This window comes from Diorhabda carinulata, chromosome 4 (genome assembly GCF_026250575.1).
Source record: "Diorhabda carinulata isolate Delta chromosome 4, icDioCari1.1, whole genome shotgun sequence".
NCBI classification, from domain to species: Eukaryota; Metazoa; Arthropoda; class Insecta; order Coleoptera; family Chrysomelidae; genus Diorhabda; species Diorhabda carinulata.
In genome coordinates this window covers 9,156,362-9,180,281 of record NC_079463.1, presented here as the reverse complement: position 1 = coordinate 9,180,281, position 23,920 = coordinate 9,156,362, and the positions used below count along the sequence as shown (strand labels likewise).

The window sequence follows — 23,920 nt, the reverse complement described above, 5'->3', positions numbered from 1 at the left end:
ATTAAAAATATCGGATCACAAAATCTCACTATGAAAAATTGCTGGAAAAGCTAATCGCAAATCTAGTTTATAGTTCAGAAAAATATGAAGTATTTGCAACTGTAAATAACCTCACTACAAATGTAGTAAATTGCAACAAAATTATTTTGAAATGTTTGTAGCTTTGTCATTAATTGTGTGTGGAAACAATAATTTTATTCAACCAGTAATTTTGTATGTTGTAATTAAAACACTGTGATAGATTTCTGAATTGTCACTTTCAGAACGTTGTACCTTTACAGCAATATATTATACTAAGTGGGAGCAAGAAGTCTATTGGCACAATCAAAGCAATTCAATATACCTAATACGCATATTGCACTGTTCAATTCGACCAATTAGTCAAAGCAAAATTATATTCTAAAATATTATTATTTTTTGTGGGCTGATATGCAATATTAAATAATTCTAAACAATTAATGAAATTTTAAAAAAGTCCTTCACGAAAATAATATATAACCAAAGTTTGGCATCGTCATTTAACTACCTAACTCAAAACTCCGAACATTACTTGAAAGTGTTCATTTCTTAAGTAAATGAGAATTGAATTAAAATGTTGCAACTAATGTGTGTTGCTTAATTTAGGAAGCTCCTGTGCAACGCAACTATTTACATTTTTTTTCATTTATTTCAGTTAGCAGCTAACTAATATTGCAAAATGTTTTAATAGTGTTGAAGACGATAAACTCAAAATCAAAGATCAGTTCATTCACATCCAGTACTTGCGATGTGATATTTAATATTTTGAGATTTCACTTCAAAATATCTTTAAAATATATTTTTCTAATTATTAACTTTTGATAACAATTATCCATTCAAAATTATTGAAAAAATTTGTTCACATTCGTTCCAAGATATTTCGTCTTGACTAACTAACTAAAACCCAACTATATGGATTAATTTACAAATTTTAAAGTATCTATTCTTTTATCACTTTGCTACAATCATAAATACCGTTATACTTAAAATTCATCGAGCCATTTTTTCAAGAACGGAAAATAATCTGAGGGGGCTAAATCTGGCGAATAGGGTGCACGAGGTAGCAATTCGAAATTTAATTCATTAATTTTGGCCATTGCAATAACGGATGTGTGAGCTAGTGCATTGTCTTGATGAAACGGTCTTTGCCTTCTTTGGAGCCGGTTCTCCTTATTCAATCCATAGTTTCAATATATTTTAGTGTAAATTAATGTGTTTATTTATTCATTAGCGGCATTTATTACCAAACCTCGAACTTTTTAAGTAGAAATTAAGCGCACTTTTTTGACACTGTTCCAAATGATAGAAATACCTGCAGGGACAATATTGACGACTTTTACAAAAGATTTTTTCAAGGAATATGTTTGATGATAACTTAATTAGATACTGGTTGATACAGATAACTTCATTGGAGTCAACTCGAAATATACTGGAACTACCCATGGAACATCCATAGAACAGATTCATATATATTCTGCTGGAATAGTTTAAATCATTTTTATCATTTAAAAAAATTGTATATGCATGTTTAAGAATTAATAGAACGGATGGAAATAGTTTGAGCCAAGATGTATTATAAATATCACAAAATTTCTCAATTAATATATAAAATCAAAGTAACAGAATTTGCAAGTTTTGTTTCAACATTAATGGAAGTTTAAAAATCAATATCGTCAAAATGAAAAATTTGGAAAAGGTTAAAATAGTACGTTTAAAAACATCTTCGAAAAACATATCCCTCAATGAATTAGACCAGAATAACATTGAAAAATTTGATTCATATTTTTTGATGAATAAGAAAATTCCATTGTCAGAAAATCAGAATTACATACCATTGTTGAAGCAATTATTAAAAATAATTTTGTTACTTTGCGTATAGTTTCAAAAATTGTTCAATTCCCCAGTTGCCCAATTCTGGTATAATGAAAGTACTTAATTATGAAGGCGATGCAAACGAAATCAGGAATGAATAAACTTGGGACAAATATTAACTTTTCTACCAATAGGCGTCACTGCACTATTAATTAAGATTAATTATGTTTCTGAAATGTTCGTGTGACTTTTATCTGAAAAAAAAAATAAACACTTTGTTCTGATATAAAATTGTTTTTTTTAGTAAGAGGTGTTGATTAATGTAATGATACACACATAGTATTCAATTATTTATTATAGAGGGTATCACACAAATTCTGTCTGTTTGCATACGTGAATGCCTTAACTTAGAAATTCATAATTTGAGTAAATTTCTAAAAATGATCACAATGTTCTGTTACACACAATATTATTCATTACATTACATTTTACTGCAACGAGATTCCACAATTATATTCGGAAAACAACTGAATAAGAAAAAAGGTCCGGTGAGAGGGGAAGCTAATCTTGAAGAAAACTATTTCCTCACCCAATCCACTTATTTAGATATTACATACTAAAATGAGGTGGTGATTATGCAGTCCAATTTCAATCGTAATAACAAATCATCAAATGAATCCAGAAGAGTATTTTAAGAGATTCTAAATAAGTTTCTCCAGTTAGCTGGTTAGTAAAATAACTAATCCAATGCAATAATGATCGATAAGGCCTGAGTAAACATTAACTCATTATAGTACGTAATTATATTGATCGGAATTTTGTAATGAAATGAAGAAAACAAGCGAATTGAAACATTTAATATGATAAAAATATAGAAAAAGATCCTAAGTACCCCACAAATCCAGAAAGGGACGATGGCAAATAGCATCACTGGGCACTTAACGTACTTTAAAAGATAAAATGTGATAATTCACCGAAAATTGTAAATTTTTAATGGAAAACGTGTTTATTAATCAAATAATACAAATTCATAAAGGTAAAATTAAAATCAAAACTTTGAATGGAATAAGGCAAAGCATCCTATACATAATATGTGTCTGATATTTGCAGTTATTGGCAGCGCATCTCCTGCGTGATTTTTCTGGCGTATAGACAACGTGGACAAATAGTATCCACAAGTCTTTATGATGAGATGTACTTGCCGGATGGTCCTGTACGTCTTCTTGCAATCGCATGACGTAACAAATAAGCTTCGGCAACAAGATGTTGCTATAAATTGTCTTAAGGATCAACTATCTTTATTGAAAAATATTAACACCTTCCAAATCAAATCTCGAGATACCAAAAAATTCAACAGCTTTCAGAACCCCTGCTATACCGTCTACACTATCAGAAAATAATAATTCTTCAGAATTAAAATGTAATGGTCCCAGTGAGAATCAGACAATAACAACGAAGTGCACTACATAACACAAAAGCTGTACTGTTTGGTCCATTTTGAATTTGATTTGTGTTATTACATTATCGCAATTTTTAGTAAATAAACAACCACAATTTGTTCTCTAAATTTATTGTTCATGAAAGAAATTAAATAAACAGGAATGCTTATAACAATACTTAAATACTGACTTATAAATCGATCAAAAATAGATTGTAAATGTAAATTTAATATATATTTTCGATGTATTAACAAAACATATATTTTATAAATAATCATCAAAAACACCAGAATCTTATACCAAAAAACCAGAAAGATCACTATATGCAAAAATTATTAATATTAATTGACCATTGCAACAGCAAAATTCGAATTGCATCAAAATACATTTTTTTAATGAATGTTTAGTTCAGAATTTAATTTTATTAAAAATAAAAAACTGAAATGTGTAATTTCAAACTGGTGCGAAGAAACATATCTTAATACCTAATATACAATAGGCAGCTATGTGTTTCTAAGTACTACTGAAGACTCTGTTATTTTTGAAATCTATAATTTTCTTTCAAAAAATTTCTAGGAAATAGTTTTTTGCTAGAAAATCGTTGACTTTTAAGTTCATTTCTACATGTGTCTTGTGTTTCCAAAGTTGATCCCTGATTGATTGGCACCTTTGTTACTTCCCATTTGAAGACCTATGATAGTTTGACCTGCACGAAGCTTTTCCTCTGAGAATACGCGCTCATTTTTGGCTGCTTCTTTCGGTCCGATATGTGGTTTACCATATTTGTCGGCCTGAAAATTTTAATTACAATACTTTAGTAATTCCACGAGTTGTGGGGGTTGTGAAGCAAATCGATGAACTAAATATTCAGTCCTAAAAGTAGATGTTACAACCCTTTAACAGATCTGGCTGAAAATTTGTAGAGAGGTAGGTTAGATCCAGGAGAATTACATAGAATACTTTTTATCCATTTTCCGAGCGACGTGACATAAAAAGTGGCAACAAACATAAATACGAAAAATTTATTAGTCAAAATAAGAGTCTAGTCCTGCATTTGTTAAAAATTGTATAACAACTGACAACTGGAAGTTTTCAACTTGACCGGTTGATGTGTTTCTTTAGAGTTTCTATTAACTTGTCGTGGCTATATTATCGTTAACAACACGGTGATTAAGATTATCGAGTCTTTCCTAACAACTCCATAATGCAACTAGGATTCGAAGCGTAGCTATTGAGAGGAATGAAGAAACAAAAGGGTTAGTATAGCTCTACTTCGTCCTTCTTAATTACAAGAGCAAAACGAGGCAGCCCCCGAAACAGTTAGGTTGGCAATGCAACATTATCCGGCAAACTTCAGATATCACCGTCTAGACTCTAGATAATTATGATTACTGTGTTAGCATTGGGCCAATGGACTTTGTTTGGAAATATTGTCGAGCATTCAAATTTTCCACAGAAACGACAGGATATCACTGCCTTAATGGTAAAGTAAAATTGCCATTATTAACTCCGCAGCCAGATTCATTGCCTCGTAGCGAAATTTTTTAGCGAACACTCAAAAATATAAATGTTTCTGAATGAACTAATTTGGGGCAGATATTATCAAAAAACGAGGATTTAATCCGACATTGAAGGTACTTATTTATTGGGATGTGCCTGGTTTACCATATCATTTTTAAAAAAACTGAAAAGCACATGGAGCTAAAAAATTTCGAATATTCTTTTTAAAAACAAGATTAAATAATGAATTAAAATACTAGTATTATGGGAAAAGAAGCATCGGGCGCTCGATGTATGAGAAATATGGAAAAAGCGACCATCGTTTTTTCCACTAGTATTTTTTATTCATCAGTGTTTTAATATATTTTCAACTTTTTGAACATAATTTGAATAAATTTTGCTTTTTAGTTTGATGTGCTTAACTAGCACATTAATAATTTGAATAAATTTGGATGCAGTAGATTATAGAATCTGGATTTCCAAATCATGTTTTTCAATTCAATAACTTGAAAATATTACCCATCATTTTGTATCAAACGAAGGTTGAATTCTGAAAAATATTAATATAAATAAATATATCTCACCTTTCTACCAAGAGATTGTATACAGATGACTACAGAGTTTAAATTTTGTCTTTCCCATAAATCTACAGTTTGGAATGTTTCTTGGGGTGGTACCCCTAACTGTTTGGCTGCTTCTAAGAACGCGTTAATGTTTTCCATACATTTGAAAGCCATGGTTGACGTGTTTATTTTCTTTACAATACCAGGTTGAATGTTGTTAACTAACCTGAAAAAATATTTACATTTAACGTATTGTTGGAAATTGGTTACCAATTGAGTGAAAATGATAGCCAAATCGATTCAAATTTTCAGCATTTTTTAAATATTTGGAGGTGTATGTATAATGAGGCACCAACAAAAATTACAAAACACTAAAAATTCATTCTAAAGTATTAAAAATTATTCCGTTATAATGAGCCATGAATTTTTATGTTAATTATATATCATCAATCATTTGTTTATTGGAAGGAAAAGGATTTCTAAGAAAATTTAAACACCAGTATGGAGAGTTGCAAAAATATTTCGAATTAGTATTGATTTCTAAGGACAGATTGGCCAATGTTTTATCTGGCTTTTATTTCTATATTGCTCAATAAAATCCAATCTTGATGTATGTATGTACATAAATAATTTTATACTATTCTCAATTCAAAGTATTTGCGTTGATAACCCAGAAAAACGGAAAACAAGCTCATTTCACATAACCATCGCTGGCGACGAAAATTAGCGAGTATTATTTTGGTTATATCCTAAAAACTGGGTTTACTTATGTGGAGTAATAATTAATTTCTCATGATTTCCATTCGATTGTCAGGTTTTACTTTTTTTTAAATATTTTGTACTTTATAGAGGCGAGAAATACGGGGACTGGAAAAATGTGGATAGCAACAATTGGAAGAGAATCGTTGGTAGAAAATAGTATCAGCACCGGACCTGGAAACAAATTTTTTGTATGATGCAGATCATAGTCAATAAGATAGGCAAACGAGTGTGGTACTAATTTGAAGTTTTAATATTGGCAATGACGACTTGCCACCTGCAAAAGTATTTTGTAGATAGTAGAGGCAGCTGGCTACGAGTCAGCGACCCCCTAAAGGCGAAATCTTTGAACATAACCTCAAAATTTCAGCTGTAACTGTGTATTTTCTCGTGCGACCAATTATTGTGAGTTTAAAACGACTATTTTAAATAAATGTTGATTTATCAAACAAAAGAGATACATATATAGTGTCTAATTAGATGAAACGAAACAAAGAATGAAAAACCTACGTCTAACATATTAATCGCGAATCGTACAGTTATATATTTGATGGTACAATTAGCTGTGTTTATTGCATTCTCATCTATATTTGATTAATTTTCAGTTGACACCAAGTTTTGTCCGATGTTTTGGTCACCAGTAGCTTCAATTTTGTAAGTTGATGATTTGTTTGTGTCCTTAACAGATCAGGATCTCCAACCTCCATGCCGTTTTATATTTGCATTTGCCAATTGAGTGACACTGGACCGCCGAAAACAGTGACCAGTAGGTATAAAGCTCAGAATTTGACAATTTTAGATTTTGGGCAATTAAACGTGGTATTTTTCCAATGGTATTTATGCCGATTAATGCAATAGCCGCTACTATAAGTTAATATGTTAAGGAAGAGGGTCACAGATTAATATAATTCCAATCCATAACTCCTCTGTTTTCGCAAATAATCTTGACATATTGTTTTTTGTTATAAGTGTAGATACCATAATAATATCTGCTTTTATTCCAAGATCGTTTATAGACATCTTAGTGAGTTCTTCTCTTCGATAAGCAGCGTACTAACCGATAAAGAAAACATCCTGAAGTTAGAATTTATATAATATGGAAATCAATATATTATTGAATACCTACTTTCATGACCAAAAATAGAATGATAGTGTCATCAGATTCCAAAACTTTGGCCTTTTTAAGTTCATAAGCTTGCGATTATGTTTTCAGGTAAGCGTGAATTTTCATCTAAACGCAAGCAGGCCTTCAAAATGTGGACCACCAAGTGGTTGATTTTCTATCTTTACTAAGAATTTCAAAATGAGCATAATATTTTCGCTGCACGCGTCGTACTTGATCAAAAACATGCGCAAATGAGTTTCTAATCTAATAATATTACGTTTTATTTTCATTAGGAGTTTTTCAAATGTTTTTTCATCAATACTCAACTAGTTTTTCTATGTTTTTCTCTAGCTAATCTGTCCATCAGACTCCAAAAGCAAGGCAGAGGCAGATATAATTATTGCCAGTGATGCACTGGTGACTTTTTTCTTGTTTACTTTAATTAGCTCTGTTATTTTCAATTTTAAGCTGCCTACTTTTACTTTTGGAATTTTGATCAGTGTCAACCATGATGCAGTGGTAAGAGACTTGCATAATATCAAACGACATGCAATATTCGTCTATGTAATATTTTGATGTTTCAAGGAATTGCATGCAATTTCTTGCACGTTGTCTTGCACCATGCCAAGCGGCCTTTAACGATTTTAAAACCTGTAAAAACTGGTATAATTTTAGTTACCATGGTATACTAGTACTCATATTTTGACTTTATTCTTTGTTAGGGTATCTTATATTGTTTCCGCACTCGATTTTATGTTCTAAACATTTCACTAAATTTCGTTATCTAAATTATGTCCTTTTAGAAGTGTCCGACTGATACAACATTGACATCCCTCAACTTGGTAAACAATATGTACCTAATAGATATTTTAAATACCTCTAGAACTTATTAGGTATCCGCAAATTGACGTTGCCTGTCTAGTTAATTACACATTTTATACGGTGCAATCTAATTTAATCTCATATAACGAGCTAATTTGTATACAAATGAAACGTCGTTATACGATATTGAAAACAATACACTTTGCTAATCAATCAATTGAAAATAGAATGGAAAGGGCTCTAATAAATGATGTTGCAAGAAAAAATTATTCTTAAAGGAATGGAAGGGTTGTTCATTTTTTTCTTACTACTTCAATAAATACCAGAGCTAGTGTCTTACCTCTGCTCTTAACCCATTTACAATAATAAATTGACAAATTATCATATTATATAGTACCCTTTAAAGGTCCTAATAACTTAAGGAAAAAATTTGATTTTATGGAAGTTATTTGATATTTTTTACAGAGATATATTGATACATATATATATAGTTTAATTTCGCAATCATCAATCACACAAATGTCTTTTTGTGTTTTTTTTTTGGAGCTATCGAATTATTAATAAATTTTCAAATTGTATTTTCAACTCGTTCAAGTTGAAGTTTCTTTCTTTCGTGGCCTCGCACTACTTCAAGTAAACATTTTTGCCTCAACAGGCAAACATTTGCGCTGTTTGATAAATATTTAAAAAAGCATTATCGAGCTTTATAATACATATTTTCATGACTCGAAATGAACTGCCACAGACAAAGACGTTGGGAACATACATAATCCGACCCTGCTAGTTTTAGGTATAGATATAATGATCTAATCTATTGTTATATTTTAAGTGGAGCAATACTACAAACGACAGTACTCTTCATAAACACTCACAATAAAAACTTTTTAGTATGTCCTGTGATACTGCAGATTTCCTTAATATAACCACTCAATCTCTCTGAAATCAACTTATTCAAACGCAAGTATTCAATCACCGTGCGTTGCTCGACACTATCATTTGTGAGTTTGGAACGTAACTTTCGAAATCGGAGTTATAACAGTAGACAGACTTCAAAAGGTCTTTTTTCAGTACGAGTTTACAATGTTTCAATAAGAAAAATAATTTTTTCAACGAAAATACTTTAACTACAAATGGTGTTACGTCTTCCCAAAACTGTCGATATCTCCTCCATTTCGTAAGTCAGTATTTAGAAAACAGAATAACTTGTGCAGTTCGATGAATTACTAGAGAAGTCAGTCAGTTTATGGACAATTCCCAAAACGTGTTGAAAAATGCGTAGATATGGAAAATGGATTAGTGGAGCCTAAAATTCAATCTGAAATTTTCAAATGAATTTTATTTAATTATTACAATCTAGTGTAAAGCCAGTAATTACTAGCAAAGTGTATTTTTTTATTATAATAAAATAACAGTAGAAAACTGATTTTGAATTTTGGTATATAGACCAAAACAAATTTTTCCAATCATATTTATTCCATATTTGCTATATGAAAGATATTCAGCTTTATCAAGAAATAGGTTCTTTAGAAAACTTCCGAGGCATATTAGATATTTTAAAATTTAAATTATACGAGAAATGGATCTTTTATCAAACAAGGCTAAACTCAAAGAACTAAGAATTGAAATAAAGAATTTTTTATCTCTTACAAAGTCAAATTCTGAAAGTAGCTCTAAATTTTTCATTCACAATCCACAAAGTTTAAGATATTGAGCTGAATATCTAACATTACACTATTATATAATAGTCTGCATGTTGAAATAGGTGTTAATTCAACATACTATTACTAAAATTACATAGATTAGCTCATTCGATTCGGAATGCGTACAAAGTTAATTACTTCATAAAAGTTTTCAAACGTATGAACAATTGAACACCTCCAAACAATAGTGTTCGATTTTTCGCTCATAGCTGATAGAAAAAAGTCCCTCCTCACACCATTGTGAGACCTCGAAAACAAGGATGTCAATTCAAAAAACTTTTTTGAGGAACAGAAACTAAAATGAAAGATCTAAAATAAAATATACCATCATATAGCTACTTTGGAGAATGTATTCTCGTTGGAATTTTTCATTTTTGTCAATTTTTTTAACAAACTAGACGATTGTTAATTATCAACTTTCTTTATGGTTTTAAAATGAATTTTCTTCTTTTGGTTCTGTGAAGCACTTCTTATATATATCCAAAATAAGATTATGTCATAAAAATTTCAAAGCAGAGAAACTTTGTTTATAAAATTTTCATCAAGTTTTGTACAAAATTGTGTAAAATAGTTATTTCTGTATTAAGTTCGGAAAATGATTTCTAAAGGCACAAGATTGTTAATTTTTAGCCGAGATCCCAGTTTATAGAATGTGCCTTGAGAACACGAATTTTATAGACGAATTACAAACAACATTTTTTCTACAACTTTGAATGTTTACTGTTTCAAATTCTTATACTGAACTATACCACAAGTAATATTCTAGAAAAAACTTTATTAACCAACTTGTGGGAATGTTTCTTATCAACTGCAATATGGAACATTTATGGGAATTTATGTCGTAAGTAATAATTGTTTAAACTTTACTATTAATAATTATTTCAATACATGAAATTGTTTTATGGTTAATGATCAATTAATAATTGACTATAAAAAATAAATTTTCCAAAAAGTAATTTATCATGTTTATTTTATGAATTATTTTGACAGGGATAAAAAATTAACATTTACCCATCAATAAATATACAGAAATATTGACAGTTGTACCGAAAAAGGTACTTAAAAATATTTTTAAAAATTTTATATCTTTTTTTGTATGTACATATGAAGCGAATCAATTTTACAATTCTTGTAGTTTAATACGATTGAGAAAGTTTGAGAAACTTTTATTAATGAACAATCGTCTATTTTGTTCAAAAAATGACTCAAATAAAAATTTATAACGGAAATAAATTGTCTAAAGTAGATAATAACATATTTTTTAAGATATTTCAATTTACTTCAAGTACCTAAAAAATTGTTTATAATTGACGTACTCGCTTTCGAGACGAAAAACGCAACCTAGCAATGGCGCGCAGAGTGCTATTTTCAGTATTAAATTAAAATCATAAATAATGCAAAAAAATCTAAGGAAATTTGAGCTATTTTCTAAGAAATTTTCTTCACTTTACTAATCTCTTTTTAAAAATTTAAAAATATTTATAATTGACGAGCTGTTTGTATTTAACGTATTTATTTGTTTATAATTTTCAACAATTTTTATGGGCTGACTAATTTTTCACGTCCAACGATCTAGATATCATTCCGGATCGAAGCTAATCCACAAAATCTTAGTAATAATATGTTGCATGAACATCATGCATCATTTGAGAGACGTTCTGCAGATCTTTAGCGTAAATTGCAATTACACAATATGAGTATTAACATCTGGTAGTGATTTAATAGTTATGTAGACTGTAAATCCAAAATTGGAACTGTCATGACCATCTCTAGTGTTATTTTAACGGCTGGCGATACTCGACCATGACTCGTATTTCCTTTTAAGTCAAACGTTTCGTTATAATAAAAATATACCATGACATCATTCTCATGTGGTAACGATACATTTGGATTGGATACTTGAACTTTTTTATCGGTATTTATTCAATACACAACGCTCTAATTCAATATTATAACGAGATAATATTATTTGATATTGTAATATGATCAATGTATTACTTATGATGAAGTGGGTGCAATAAAAATGTTTTTACTTTCTACTTGGTACATCAGACAAACGTTCGAAAACTCAACTTATCTATTTTTGAATTCGAACAATTACAAATGGTTTATATTAAACTATATTATCAAATAAAACATGAAAATACAGTAGAGAGCTACACATAATCTTTATAGATTTTAAAAGAGCGTTTGATTCAATAAATAGACAAAAAAAGATAGAAGATTTAGAAACACTAAAGGTATCCAGAAAATTAAAGATATTAATAAAAGTTATATTACAAAACACGAAAGCCAAAGTAAGATATCTGGAAAGACTTACATAAGAAATTAAAATAAATAAAGGCGTCAAACAAAGCGACTCGATCTCTCCAATCCTGTTTTAGAGACCGTAATGAAAATACAAGCAGTACCATTCGCAGACGATGTCACTAAGGACTCAGAAATACGTATTTGAAACTGTATCTTAATAAGAGAGAGAATTCAAAAAGTATATTGAACATTTAAAAAAGTTACTTAAAAGCAAGAATATTACTTAATAAAAAGAAAAAATATATATAAAACATTAATAAGACCAGTGCTTGTGTACGCCATCGAAATAACTGTCATAAAGAAAAAGCCCTGAAGATAATCGAGAGAGAAATATTTAGAACTATATTCGTAAACATATTACAGGAGATGGAGAGAGAAGATTGAAGAAAAGTAAAGAAATGGAAGAAGAACTGGGAGGATAAAAAAAATAATAAGGTATGTAAAAGCACAAAGACTAAATTGGACAGGACGCATCAAGAGGAGGAGATCTACAGAAATGGTGAGGAGGATAACACAATGGATACCTCTTTGACCAAGAGGCAGAGGAAAAACCAAATTGAAGAAGATACCAGAAATAGTAGACAGAACAACAAAATGCTGAAACAGAAAACGGAGGAAGCTAACGAAGCCGGAACTAAAAAAAAAGTACGAGAGTAGTAATCCACCCCAATAAAGGGATGTGTGAGTTGCGACAGCAGGGGTGTCACCTGAGTCTATTTTTTTGCTCATGAGTGTAGTAATCTGACGCTGCAAGGTCGGGACTAAATGCTGGATGTTTGGCACTTTCTTGTTGTAAGAGAACTCGCTTTCGTTTAATTAAACCTGGATATTTTTCCGATAAAATCACATACATTCGCATTAGCTGTCTTCTATATACCTCGGCATTGATAGCTCCATCATCTGAAATTATTTCGATGTTCACTAAACCTTCATAATTATGTTAACCACTGATTTTCCTTATTCGGTTTGATTAGATAAATACAGTTCAATCGCAAGTAACAAATTATTTTAGATTATATACTTAGCTCGACGTTTCGCTTGAATCTCTGTTAATTCGTTGGGCACTTTTCAAAAACTTTTATAGTTTTTACTTAATGATTTTAAACGGCGATGTATGGTATCTTAAGAAGGTTCAATGGTATCCGATAATCGACGTGTGCTGGTCTTAGGTTATTTTTCTACTGCCATATTTCACGCAGATGGACAGCCCAAAATGTGAACGAACTTCAAGCGTCAAATCTTCACTATAAAAACAATTAAACCAATGCTATGCCGATCGCTCATCAACTATGTCTTACCCTTCAATTTCATACCACGACTGCTTTAAACTTTTGTGTCCAAATTTATTATTATATTTATGGCACTCCATACTATTTATTACAAAAATGTACTGCGTCGTCAATAAACAAAGATAGAAATATAATAAAAAGTAAAGTAAAGTAAAGAAATTACTGATGAGGCGCCCTCTGTAAGGCAGAAAAAAATTAAATATTATACTATAAGCACCGAAATAAATGATGAACCTCTAGACTGGCATGCGACCTTGAGTTTTACAAGAAATCAACCTCGCCCAATAAAACAAAAACGAAATAAGAAGGTCAAGTTTGTAACACTACAATAATAGTTGATCGAGAGTCCAACTTTGACAAAATTTAAACTCAAATTTTGACATTCGATGAGAGAAGCTCTGATCATTAAAAAAAATGACGAGTTTTAATATATTCACCCTAACTCGTCAACTCTATTTATAAACAATAGGTTGTGGAGAACCAGAAAAAAGTTTTAAAAATTAACGACAGGTGAAAGATTTCCACAATTACTAATTAAACCCAGAAACTAGTGGTAGGAACATCATGATATTAACATTTATATCCTTCATTTGCTTTTACAGTTGTATACACAATTTACTTGTTAATATAATAAACATAATACCTTTCATGAAGGTCGTTTGTTTTAGAAAGATTATTGGTTGCTTAGTCATTATCCACATTTGTGAATGATGTTAGTTCTTGTTAATTTTGATTCTAGTCATAGCGAATTTTCACATACAGAGAGTGTGCAATAGGAAATGAATATAATAGTTAAAATACTAATACTCTAATCGCGATTTTTCTAATAGAATAACAATATGTACAGGGCGTTAAATTGTTGTTAAATTTTGTTGAATATCATTTTTTATGGCTTTTTTATGGTAACTGACAAATATCGAATTATTTCAAACAAGCAAGTGCTGACAATGTAGTTTCTTAACCTAGAACGATTTTGAGTTTCTAGCTCCTCAACATTTGCTGGTTTAATCCTAATAAACTTCAAAGTATCCCCTCAAAAAAGTTCGAAGAATTGAGATTTGTGGATTGCGATGGCAATTGCGGCACTAATTATTTTTGCCAGAGCTTCAAAAATCGTACTACACTAAGAATATTTTACAATCATACGCAAACGTAGATTTATCACGGGAGGATGTTTTTCACTAGAATTTTTTTAGGGTCCAATTGATCCATATTTTGTTCACAAAAATGCAGTTTTCATTTACGATGCTCTTCAAGTAATTATTGGAGGATTGTGGGTTTTTGGGGGTGCAATTTATTCGCAGGAACTATCATGCTACGGACGATTTTATACATCAGTAGATATCAGCATGACACAGAATTAGGATTCTCTTTAGCAGATAGACATTTAGATATCTTCACTAATTACAATTTATTGATATTTAGTTTTGTGTCTGAATTCTCTAAAATATTTTGAAGACATGTTCTCAGAATAGAGGCGTAATTTCCGATTGTGTTACCTATATCGATATCTAATTATTTCTGAGTAGAGACTTTTGAATATTTGAGTGTTCGAGTGTTTGTATTTATGAATTCTGATTGTTAAAATATGAATGAGTCTTTATGTGTTTGAGTTTTTCAAATTTTGAATATAATAAAATGAACATAGAGAAAGATTTCTTCAGAAGAACTGACTTTTCCAACAGTATGCTTCGTATACCTGTTAACTTGGCAAAAGTCGTAAATCTTTACTAACATTAGATGCAATTTCCACGATTGTGGGTCCAGGACAGGCAAGATGTGTAGGTAATTATAGCGGACGGAGACGCTCATCAAGTTCATCAACAGTGGTGGATGTTAAAGTAAGAAAAATGACAAGATCTCCTAAGCGATACTTAACATGCGGCAACATTTAAATACGTCGCCAAGTACTTACCAAAAGCTTATATTTATCTGTGTCCAAATACGGATACTAGCCCGGATCAGGTCAAGCAAAAAACCCCGTTCACACGCTTTGCTTTGAGACCACGTTGAGACTTGTCAAAAATGTAAATGTAACATTAAACTAGTTTAGTTAAGTCAGTAAATGCGAGAATAATATATTTTTGTTCAATACCAAAATCACTGGTTTTTCATAAAATGATGATATGGCAACACTGAAGTGAATATGTCAAATCTGAGATCGCCATCAAAAAGTTTGACAATTTTAATGGTGAACCTTACAGAAACTTGAAACATTCATCTTGGTCAGAAAATAAATTTAATTCACAGGCATTTTTGTGCGATGACTTTCGACGTGGATTAAATCAACAGCAGTGTGCCGATGAACTCGCTTCGACTTTTGATGATGAAAGCCCCATCTTGAGCTTGGTTTTTCGTATTCAATTCTGATCGCACTTCGATACAGGATTAATTTCGTGAACGTCGTTGAAAATCAGCTGCTGGGCCAAAAAACATCGTTGCTGTTCGTAAACTGATATTGCAATATCGTCATATGCCGTTCCGTGAGATTGAGGTAAATTTTGGCATTAGTTTCAGCCGCATACATTCAATATTGCATGAAGATGCCAAAAAGATTTGTTCGCGTTTTTACCTACGGTTAATTTGACAATCGCGCAAAGAAAAGCTTGTGCAAAGAAATGTTGTGAAAATTAATTCGCGGTGTTTTAAAGATCGTGACAGGCGACGAATCATGGATCTATGCATGTGAACCCGAAACCAAGACGAGCCAAATTCAACAAAAGTTGTTTGCGCACGAAGCAAATGGTCGCTTGTTTTTTCGGAATGATTAGACATGTCACCGTTCCATAAGAGTAACTTAAAACGGCCAATTCTGAATAGTACATTAGCATTTTTTACCAGAGAAGTTATAAAAAATCAGAGAAACCAATCGCAGATACAAATTATTCTCCACCTCGATAATCCGCCGTACAGTTCTTGTATGGCACCCAATGATTTTGTCTTATACCCGCAGATCAAAAATAAATTACGAGGTCAACGTTTTTCTACACCCGAAGAAGCGTGAATGCGTTCAAATCACATGTTTTGGAGGTACCTCAAATGGAATGGAAAAAATGCTTCGACAATTGGTTCAAACGCATGTTTTATCGAATGAAGAATATCTTGAAAAACAATCAAGCCATATCCAATTATAAATATTTGTTGTTATTTGTCAAAACCTAGTAGCCACCCTCGTACCAGTCTATTTAAGTATCCAATAATAACAATTACCAATTTGATTTATCTTGTTAATTGGCAAGAAATGAGAATTTCCGATTTGGCAGAAATGAAAATCTTTACACGTCCTATAAATTTGAAACACTCCAAAACATTTTCATGTAAAAATTTCGATTAGAATTATTAATTGATACAGAGAAATCATATCGTTCACAAAAAGCCACATAATTCACAAACAATTTAGTTATAATTAATAAGATGACCTAAACCATTAGTAAATCGTAAAAATAGAAATGAGAGGCTGAATAATAATTAAGAACAAGATAAGATTAGACAAAATTTTAAAATTTATACTATCACTGAAAACACCATTTTTTTTTAATGTCAAGATTTAATTTATGGAAACAATTATTTTCCGTTTTAGTTCTACAGTAGCAAAACAAAAATGTATAGTGTGGCAAATATTTTTAACATATACGTCCTAGACCAACTCAGGCTTAAGAGAAAAACAAGTCAACGAACCATAGGCGTGCGGCGGTAATAAATAAGTTTAATATGAAAAAAAAAATATCTTATATATTTTTTTAGTTATTTAACTTAGTACCTCCTATATAATTTGAAGAAAAATAATTTACATCACTAAATTTGTGGTTAAGTGCATTCAAATGTTTAATATACTTTCTGTATATCCTTATAATAAACTGTAATAGTATTTGGCTATGATAGTAACATTAATACATAGTTCAACATAACTGGAAACTGATTTCTATTAAATATAAAAAATGTTAGCTGATAAAAGTTACGTTATTTCTATTGCACCTGTGTCAAATTCAGATTCATCAGTAGTATGTTTTCCTAAATCACCAACTATGGGTTCGATTGATATTTCAATGCAATTATTAAGAATCTTCATATTCTACTTTTCTTTTACTACCTTTTCGTAACGAGCATATTATTATATACGAACCTGAGGTTACGTTGTTGAAGGCACTAGTAAGCAGATTTGGAACTAACATTGTTCGCTTCATATATTTTTATACCAAGTTTAGTAATTCAAATTTAAAAACTTATTATTTATTGACTTTAGTAAGCAAGTCAATTTGCAGCCTGGGATTTTCTCCAATAGATGGTTTGTAAGTCTCTACACCCCGGCTATTAGATGCATAACAAAAACAGATCCGTTTTCGATTTTTAAGAGAATATCTGATTACCGTTTCTCATACTGTTCTGCATGCACTTACTCATTATAATCCCCATTTGAAACGTGCTTCAATTTCCTTCAACGAATCGCGAGTTACCCACATATGTGGGTAATAATTTTTTTAGCCTTGCTTATTACCACATGCAATCAGTATTTATATTGAAATATAAATATATATACTCTCATTAGTACTATAAGCAATTAAATTGTTTCTTATGTAGTATGAGTATGTTTGTGACTGATGTCCAGCAACATCATTTCTCACTGATAATTATTTTGAGTATGTAGGAACTCATACTCAAATTTGTGATTTTAATCTTGTATATGTTCACTGTTGTTAAGTAGTTTCACTGCTAGCTGGTACGGGTGGTTGTTATGGTTGCTTAAGAAGCATTCACTGAAGCCACTTATTTCTTATTTGACAGAATTGGTGATTTCACTGTTGAATATAAACCTCGGTGCGTCGGCGATTCTGTGTAATACTTTTGATTGAAACCTCTCTATAACATCGAGATGAGATTTTGATTGTAACGGTAAGTCAAATTTAGTTCCTAGCTGTTCCTTTTAGTAAGGATATATGTTTCCAGGTGAGTCCTTTGCCTAGATACCACCCAAGTACTTTACGCTGTCTGTTTGTGATAGGGTTTGTTCGTTTGAAAATGTAATCACCGATAAAATAAGTGGAAAACATCGATTTCATTTGAAATAACAATAATGTACAAAAGCCAAAAAATAATTCAATAGGATATGAACATATTTCCAGTTAATCCAGGACAGAGAAAAAAATGAAATAATCGGGCGTAGCGTAATCTGAGTTAATATGTAAATAGTATCATAATTATAAATAACGGTTTAATTTTTTTGTGTTATATTAATGAATAGAATGGTTCGATGACTACCTATGATTTTTGACGATGTAAGAAAGTGACTATCATCCAGTTAGTATATGATTGTTGGTATATAATTATTTGTTTATGATACAATGTTAGTCGATTAATGGCAAGTATAAAATTCGTATATTGCATCAACCAATAAACAAATTAATATTAAAACGACAATTACATTATAATAGTTACTCAATAAATCATTCACATATACTTTCTCTCATAAATAAATACTCACTTGCATAATAGTGTACCATCTTTAAGTACTTCATAGAAATTGTCCATGTCACCGGCAACGCTGATAGGTTCATTTGTAATAGTTGCAATCCATTCTAAACTTTCTTTTGCTAATTCTTCGCTATATTTTGCATTAACCTACAAATAAGAAAAAAATATTTAAATTGATGGTGCTTCGAAATTATAGTACTAGGATGGTCCCATAAGTACCTGGCCTATCTAGAAATAGCGGTATTTGCTTGAAAAATCCCACTGTATTAGAAAGTACACAGTCTATTCAGCATATGTTGCAAGTTTGAAGAAGCCACGTTGTTTAGTATTTGTTTTAAGTGAACGTTTTCAGTGAATTTGTAAACATGGAAATGCCTTAGCTCAACCAATATAAAAGCTGAACTAGTTTTTACTCTGGATGAGACTGTTCTTTGGTTATAAACAGTAAAATATTGGGTAGTAGGGTTTGAAGGAGGCCGTACAACCTGCGAAACAAGTATCGCAGTGGTCGACCAAATGAGGTGACGACTCCAAAAATGTTGAAGAAATTCCACAAAGCGGTACTGGATGATAATTGACTGAAAGTGTGCGAGCTAACAGACATAATAGGCATTTCAAAAAGTGCAGTACACCGCAAATTAACTGAAAATTTGGACATGAGAAAGCCATGCCCAAGTTGGGTGCCGCGTTTGCTAAAATCGAACAAAAACAGGATTGTGAAAATGTTTTCATCGAGTATTTGGCAATGTTTCATAGAAATAATAAAACCGAATTTTTGCACCGTTCCATAACAATAGATGAAACGTGGGTCCATCACTTCACTCCCGAAACAAAAGAGCAATCAAAATAATAGAGTGGAAAGGCAGAACTGGCTCCAAAGAAGGCAAAGACCGTTTCATGTGCAGTCAAAGTCATGCCGTCGGATTTTTCAAAATGCACGTGGCATAATTATCAACGACTATTTAAAAAAAGAAAAAACTACCAACAGCGAGTGTTAAGCGAACTTATTGCAACGTTTGAGCGAATAAATCAAGCAAAAACGGCTTTGGCTTAAAAGAGAGTGTTGTTTCATCAAAACATGCACCAGCTCATACATCCGTTATTGCAATGACCAAAATGAATGAATTAAAGTTTGAATTTCTACCTCATGTACCCTATTTGCTAGATTTAGGCCCCTCGGATTATTTTCTGTTCACAGAATTGAAAAAATGGCTCGGCGGTCAACAATGACGTGATGTTCGGCGTACGTAGGTATAACAATTGACATCAAGTTATATTCTGTCGCATTGCATGAATTAAGGGGCTGTTGTATGCGAATACCATGATTTCACAGTAGGTTTACTAACTGATATGTAAGGAGTATTCATGTGAAAACTCTCTTCTAGAATAACAACAAAAATTGTCTATAAAGTCCTTGTAAATGAGTTTTGATTATATTAACTACACGATATATTTGGAATCCGACCCGATATTTTAATATTCTTTCGCTCAAATTTTTAGTAATATTTTCTCATATAATTTTTAAAGTATTAGCACCGGACTAATAGGCTTATTTACATTTTCAGCTTTTTTCAGGCTTCAAAATCATAAGGACTTGACCAATTTTCCATGGACGTTGGAAGTAATTTATTTTTAATGCAACATCAATTATTTGCTTGTTCTATCCTCTGGCATTCTGGATGTTTGCCGCCTATTTCCGAGTTCACGTTTTTCTGCAATTTTTTGGTGGACAATCAGAGGTGTTTTTATTTATATGGGGGGAATATTGTTCTGGCGTAAACATCCTGAGTGTATTAATTAGACCATATACAGGGTGTTTCGGAATAACACCCCAATCTCGGAAAATGATTCTATAGGTAAATATAAGGAAAAAAAGTTGGTATTTATAGTTATAGTGAGCGTCAAATTATTTATAAAGAAAAGTTTTGTAAACAATAAAGTAAGTGCCAACCGTGGCTGCAAGATCAACCATCAACAGGTTGATTTGCAGAATCGGTAAACGTAGAGCCTAGCACAGAGAGAGGCCAAAATTATTCCCAAGTATGATTTTACTGTTATCAAATATTGTATCTATATTATGACAACAGAAACATAAAAAATTGTGTAATTCTTAATGATGGGTTCCTTATCTAAGCAGCGAGAACATCTGTGTTGATATTTTAGTTATTTGATGACGAACATTATAACGTTTCTCTATAGTTGAGCACTTTTGAGATGTGTTGTCAACAATTGCTTTTATCTGACTTAGTGTTGTGGGTTTCCGATTTTTGACTTTGAGCTCTCGCAGTATCCATTAATTTTTATAAAATTCTGGGTATTCAGTATAAATCAAGACCCAATAAGAATAATGATATATATGTGGTAAACAAATTATTAACTAACCATATAAACAATAAGAGAGGAAATTTTTATTCCAATCTATTTTTGTAACCTTTCAGAACCATGTCAGTGTTGTTGGGAGATATCAATAATTAATATCACGGATAACAAAGTGTTCTAATAAATTTTCTGCGAACTTTTCCATTCAACTGAATTTGGATATATCTTGTAGATAATAAATTAATATCCAGTGATGATACATTGAAATATAGAATGTTTGACATATATATTACATTACACATAAACCGTTAATGTAGTTGTTTTCATAAGATTAGTCATACAACATATCACCAAAAAATATTCATACATTCCAAGAGGTGACCTTGAATGGTTAAAATTAAGGATGATTGCCTAATTCAGAGGAAACTAACTTATGTCTTCGATGAATCATTTGAGCTGATTTCTAAAATTGTTGATAATCTCAAAATACTTTGGATTGCAGATTGTTTAGTTGAGAGATATATCAGGAGAAATCAATTAGTTTGATTTTATTCGAAATATCACCATGCAGTCATTACAGTTATGGAAATAAATAAATATCAGTAACAACAAATAACGAAAATGTTCTCACTTTGTGAAACCATAAGTACAAAAGGAGATAAGGAACCCATCATTAATAATTGCACAGAGTTGTACTTAATATAACAAACGAAGATAATTTCAGTAAAATTAAATATAAGGATGAATTAATTGCTTCAAAGTTTTTTTGTAACTTGAAAACTAGAGTAAAAGTTGATGGTTATGTTGCCATATTATAGACACAATACAGTGAATATTTTATAACAGTAAGGCCATACTGGGGAATAACTTTTTAAATTCTTGGATATGATAATTTCCTGGAAAATCAAAAAATTATGACCAAGTTTTTCCCAGTGGTTTTCATTTATAATACTACAATATAATAATACTAAATCACTAGCATCATATTCATCTTCGTCAGAATCAATGTCTTAGGACATTCTTTCATTGTAAGCAACACAACGGAGCAGGAATTTTTTGGTGAAGTGTTATTAGTTCTTGTCTGGGTTTTTAGTTGAGACTATATCAATTCGATTCCAACATATTAACACGGGGGTAATATTTAAAACATTGACCATTCTTTTTGCCCATTTCGCCTACAGTATATTCATTGGTATTTATTTTTTTTGTTTTTAAAACCTGTATTAGTTACACCTGTATAATTCTCATCGAAACTTCCATTGCTTTGGAAAGATATTTAGTTGCAATTGTGCTGGTACAGTTTGTTGTTAAAACTCAGAATCGAAAAGAGTTCCTTAAATGTCCTCATGGTAATCTAAAGAGCTATCTTAACATGCTTCAAACTTGATAAAATGCACATCATTCACCCAATTTTGCTCCTCACCGAAATGCAATATGCATATATGTTTACCTCTGGAATGGGGTGCTTTCATTTTACATTTCCAATTAACATTTATCAAGGCTTTATGAACAATGTCATAGCTGTCAAACTATGTTTCAACCAAATAATAGATTCTTAGTCTTCTTTCATTACGATACTTGTTATATATCTTTATCAAACAACTACTTTCCATTACTGTTTGCCTTTTATTTACTGTTTTATATCTAAAATCATGTTTTTTCACATTTTCCCACTGTTTGTATTGAAAATACGCCAAGAAAATGGTTTCTTTTCATTTCTGCAAGAATACCTTGAAGAATTTGGCATTATGTTTGATGCGAACATATTGTAGATTGTACCGCATTTTGGAGTTATCCTCTCTGGTATAATTTTCGTCTTATTGTCACATCTTGTTTCGCAATTTTGTACAGTGAAGTGTGAGGTGTATTTGTGACAAACATTGTTTGATGGAAAAGACGTGTTCTGGACACCTCGACTTTAAAGTCGGTTAAAAATAGTTACAATCACTTTCAAAGCATCTGTTGATAGATGTTGCCGTCAAATGTTTGGCCTCTTTCTGCGCTAGTCTCTAGTAGGACGTTTTCCGAATCTGCAATTCGACTTGTTGATGGTTGATCTTGAAGCCACGGATGTCACATACATTATTGTTCACAAAATCTTTTATTTAAGAATAATTTGATCTCTAATATACTGCACACTTGCACAGCTCCTAACTAACTACTGACTGAACAGGAAACCCTACTACTTGATAATTATAGAAAAAATTTTTGGAATTATGTGTAATACCCTATTTACATTCATTATTTTCTCAGTATTATTCGATTTAGAAACCGGTTTTATTCAGGATTGGATTTTTGTGTATTATTGTGGCTTATCTATACTTTTAAATGATTCACTGATTCTAAAAATTGAATATTGTAATGGATAAGTTGTTCACTATTCAGTTCGCAGTAGGCCGTCTCTTATTTCTTTTGTAATAATAATTTCGTTATTTGATGACCGGCATTTTATTTATTATCTATTGGGTGGGGATATACTATTTGACCCTTCCAAATCAATGTAAATTTTGAGTATTCACTACAAATTAAAATCCTAATACAATACAAAAATCTTAGTCTATGTAGATTTCATTGACATGCATTAAAATGTAAAATCGTTGAAGTTTAACTAAGTAAAATAATGAATCTTAAGGTTTAAAGTACTGGATTGATCGAGCAACTTATCAAGCCTGATTAATACATTATAATCTTTTCATCATTGAAAACTTTTGGTGCCATAGACTTTGAATTGTTTCCGTAGCGTGTGTGCTGAATTGTTGATTTTTTTATTGTTATTAACCTGATTATTAAAATAACAAATTGTCGCTATGGATTG

The 23,920-nt window shown here is 31.1% G+C and overlaps 1 protein-coding gene across 2 annotated transcripts in view; it reads right to left on the bottom strand.

The window, feature by feature from the left end:
* Positions 1–3,384: 3,384 nt before the first annotated feature.
* The window catches only part of LOC130892702 (myophilin), a 35,370-nt gene continuing 14,834 nt past the window's right edge, over positions 3,385–23,920 (bottom strand). For both annotated transcript variants that reach the window (XM_057798252.1, XM_057798253.1), the window contains exons 2-4: positions 18,797–18,933; positions 5,354–5,558; positions 3,385–4,060 (exon numbers count right to left, since the gene is read on the bottom strand). In XM_057798252.1, coding sequence (XP_057654235.1) covers positions 3,890–4,060; positions 5,354–5,558; positions 18,797–18,933 — 513 coding nt within the window. In that variant the 3' untranslated portion in view covers positions 3,385–3,889. The remainder of the gene's footprint in view (positions 4,061–5,353; positions 5,559–18,796; positions 18,934–23,920) is intronic.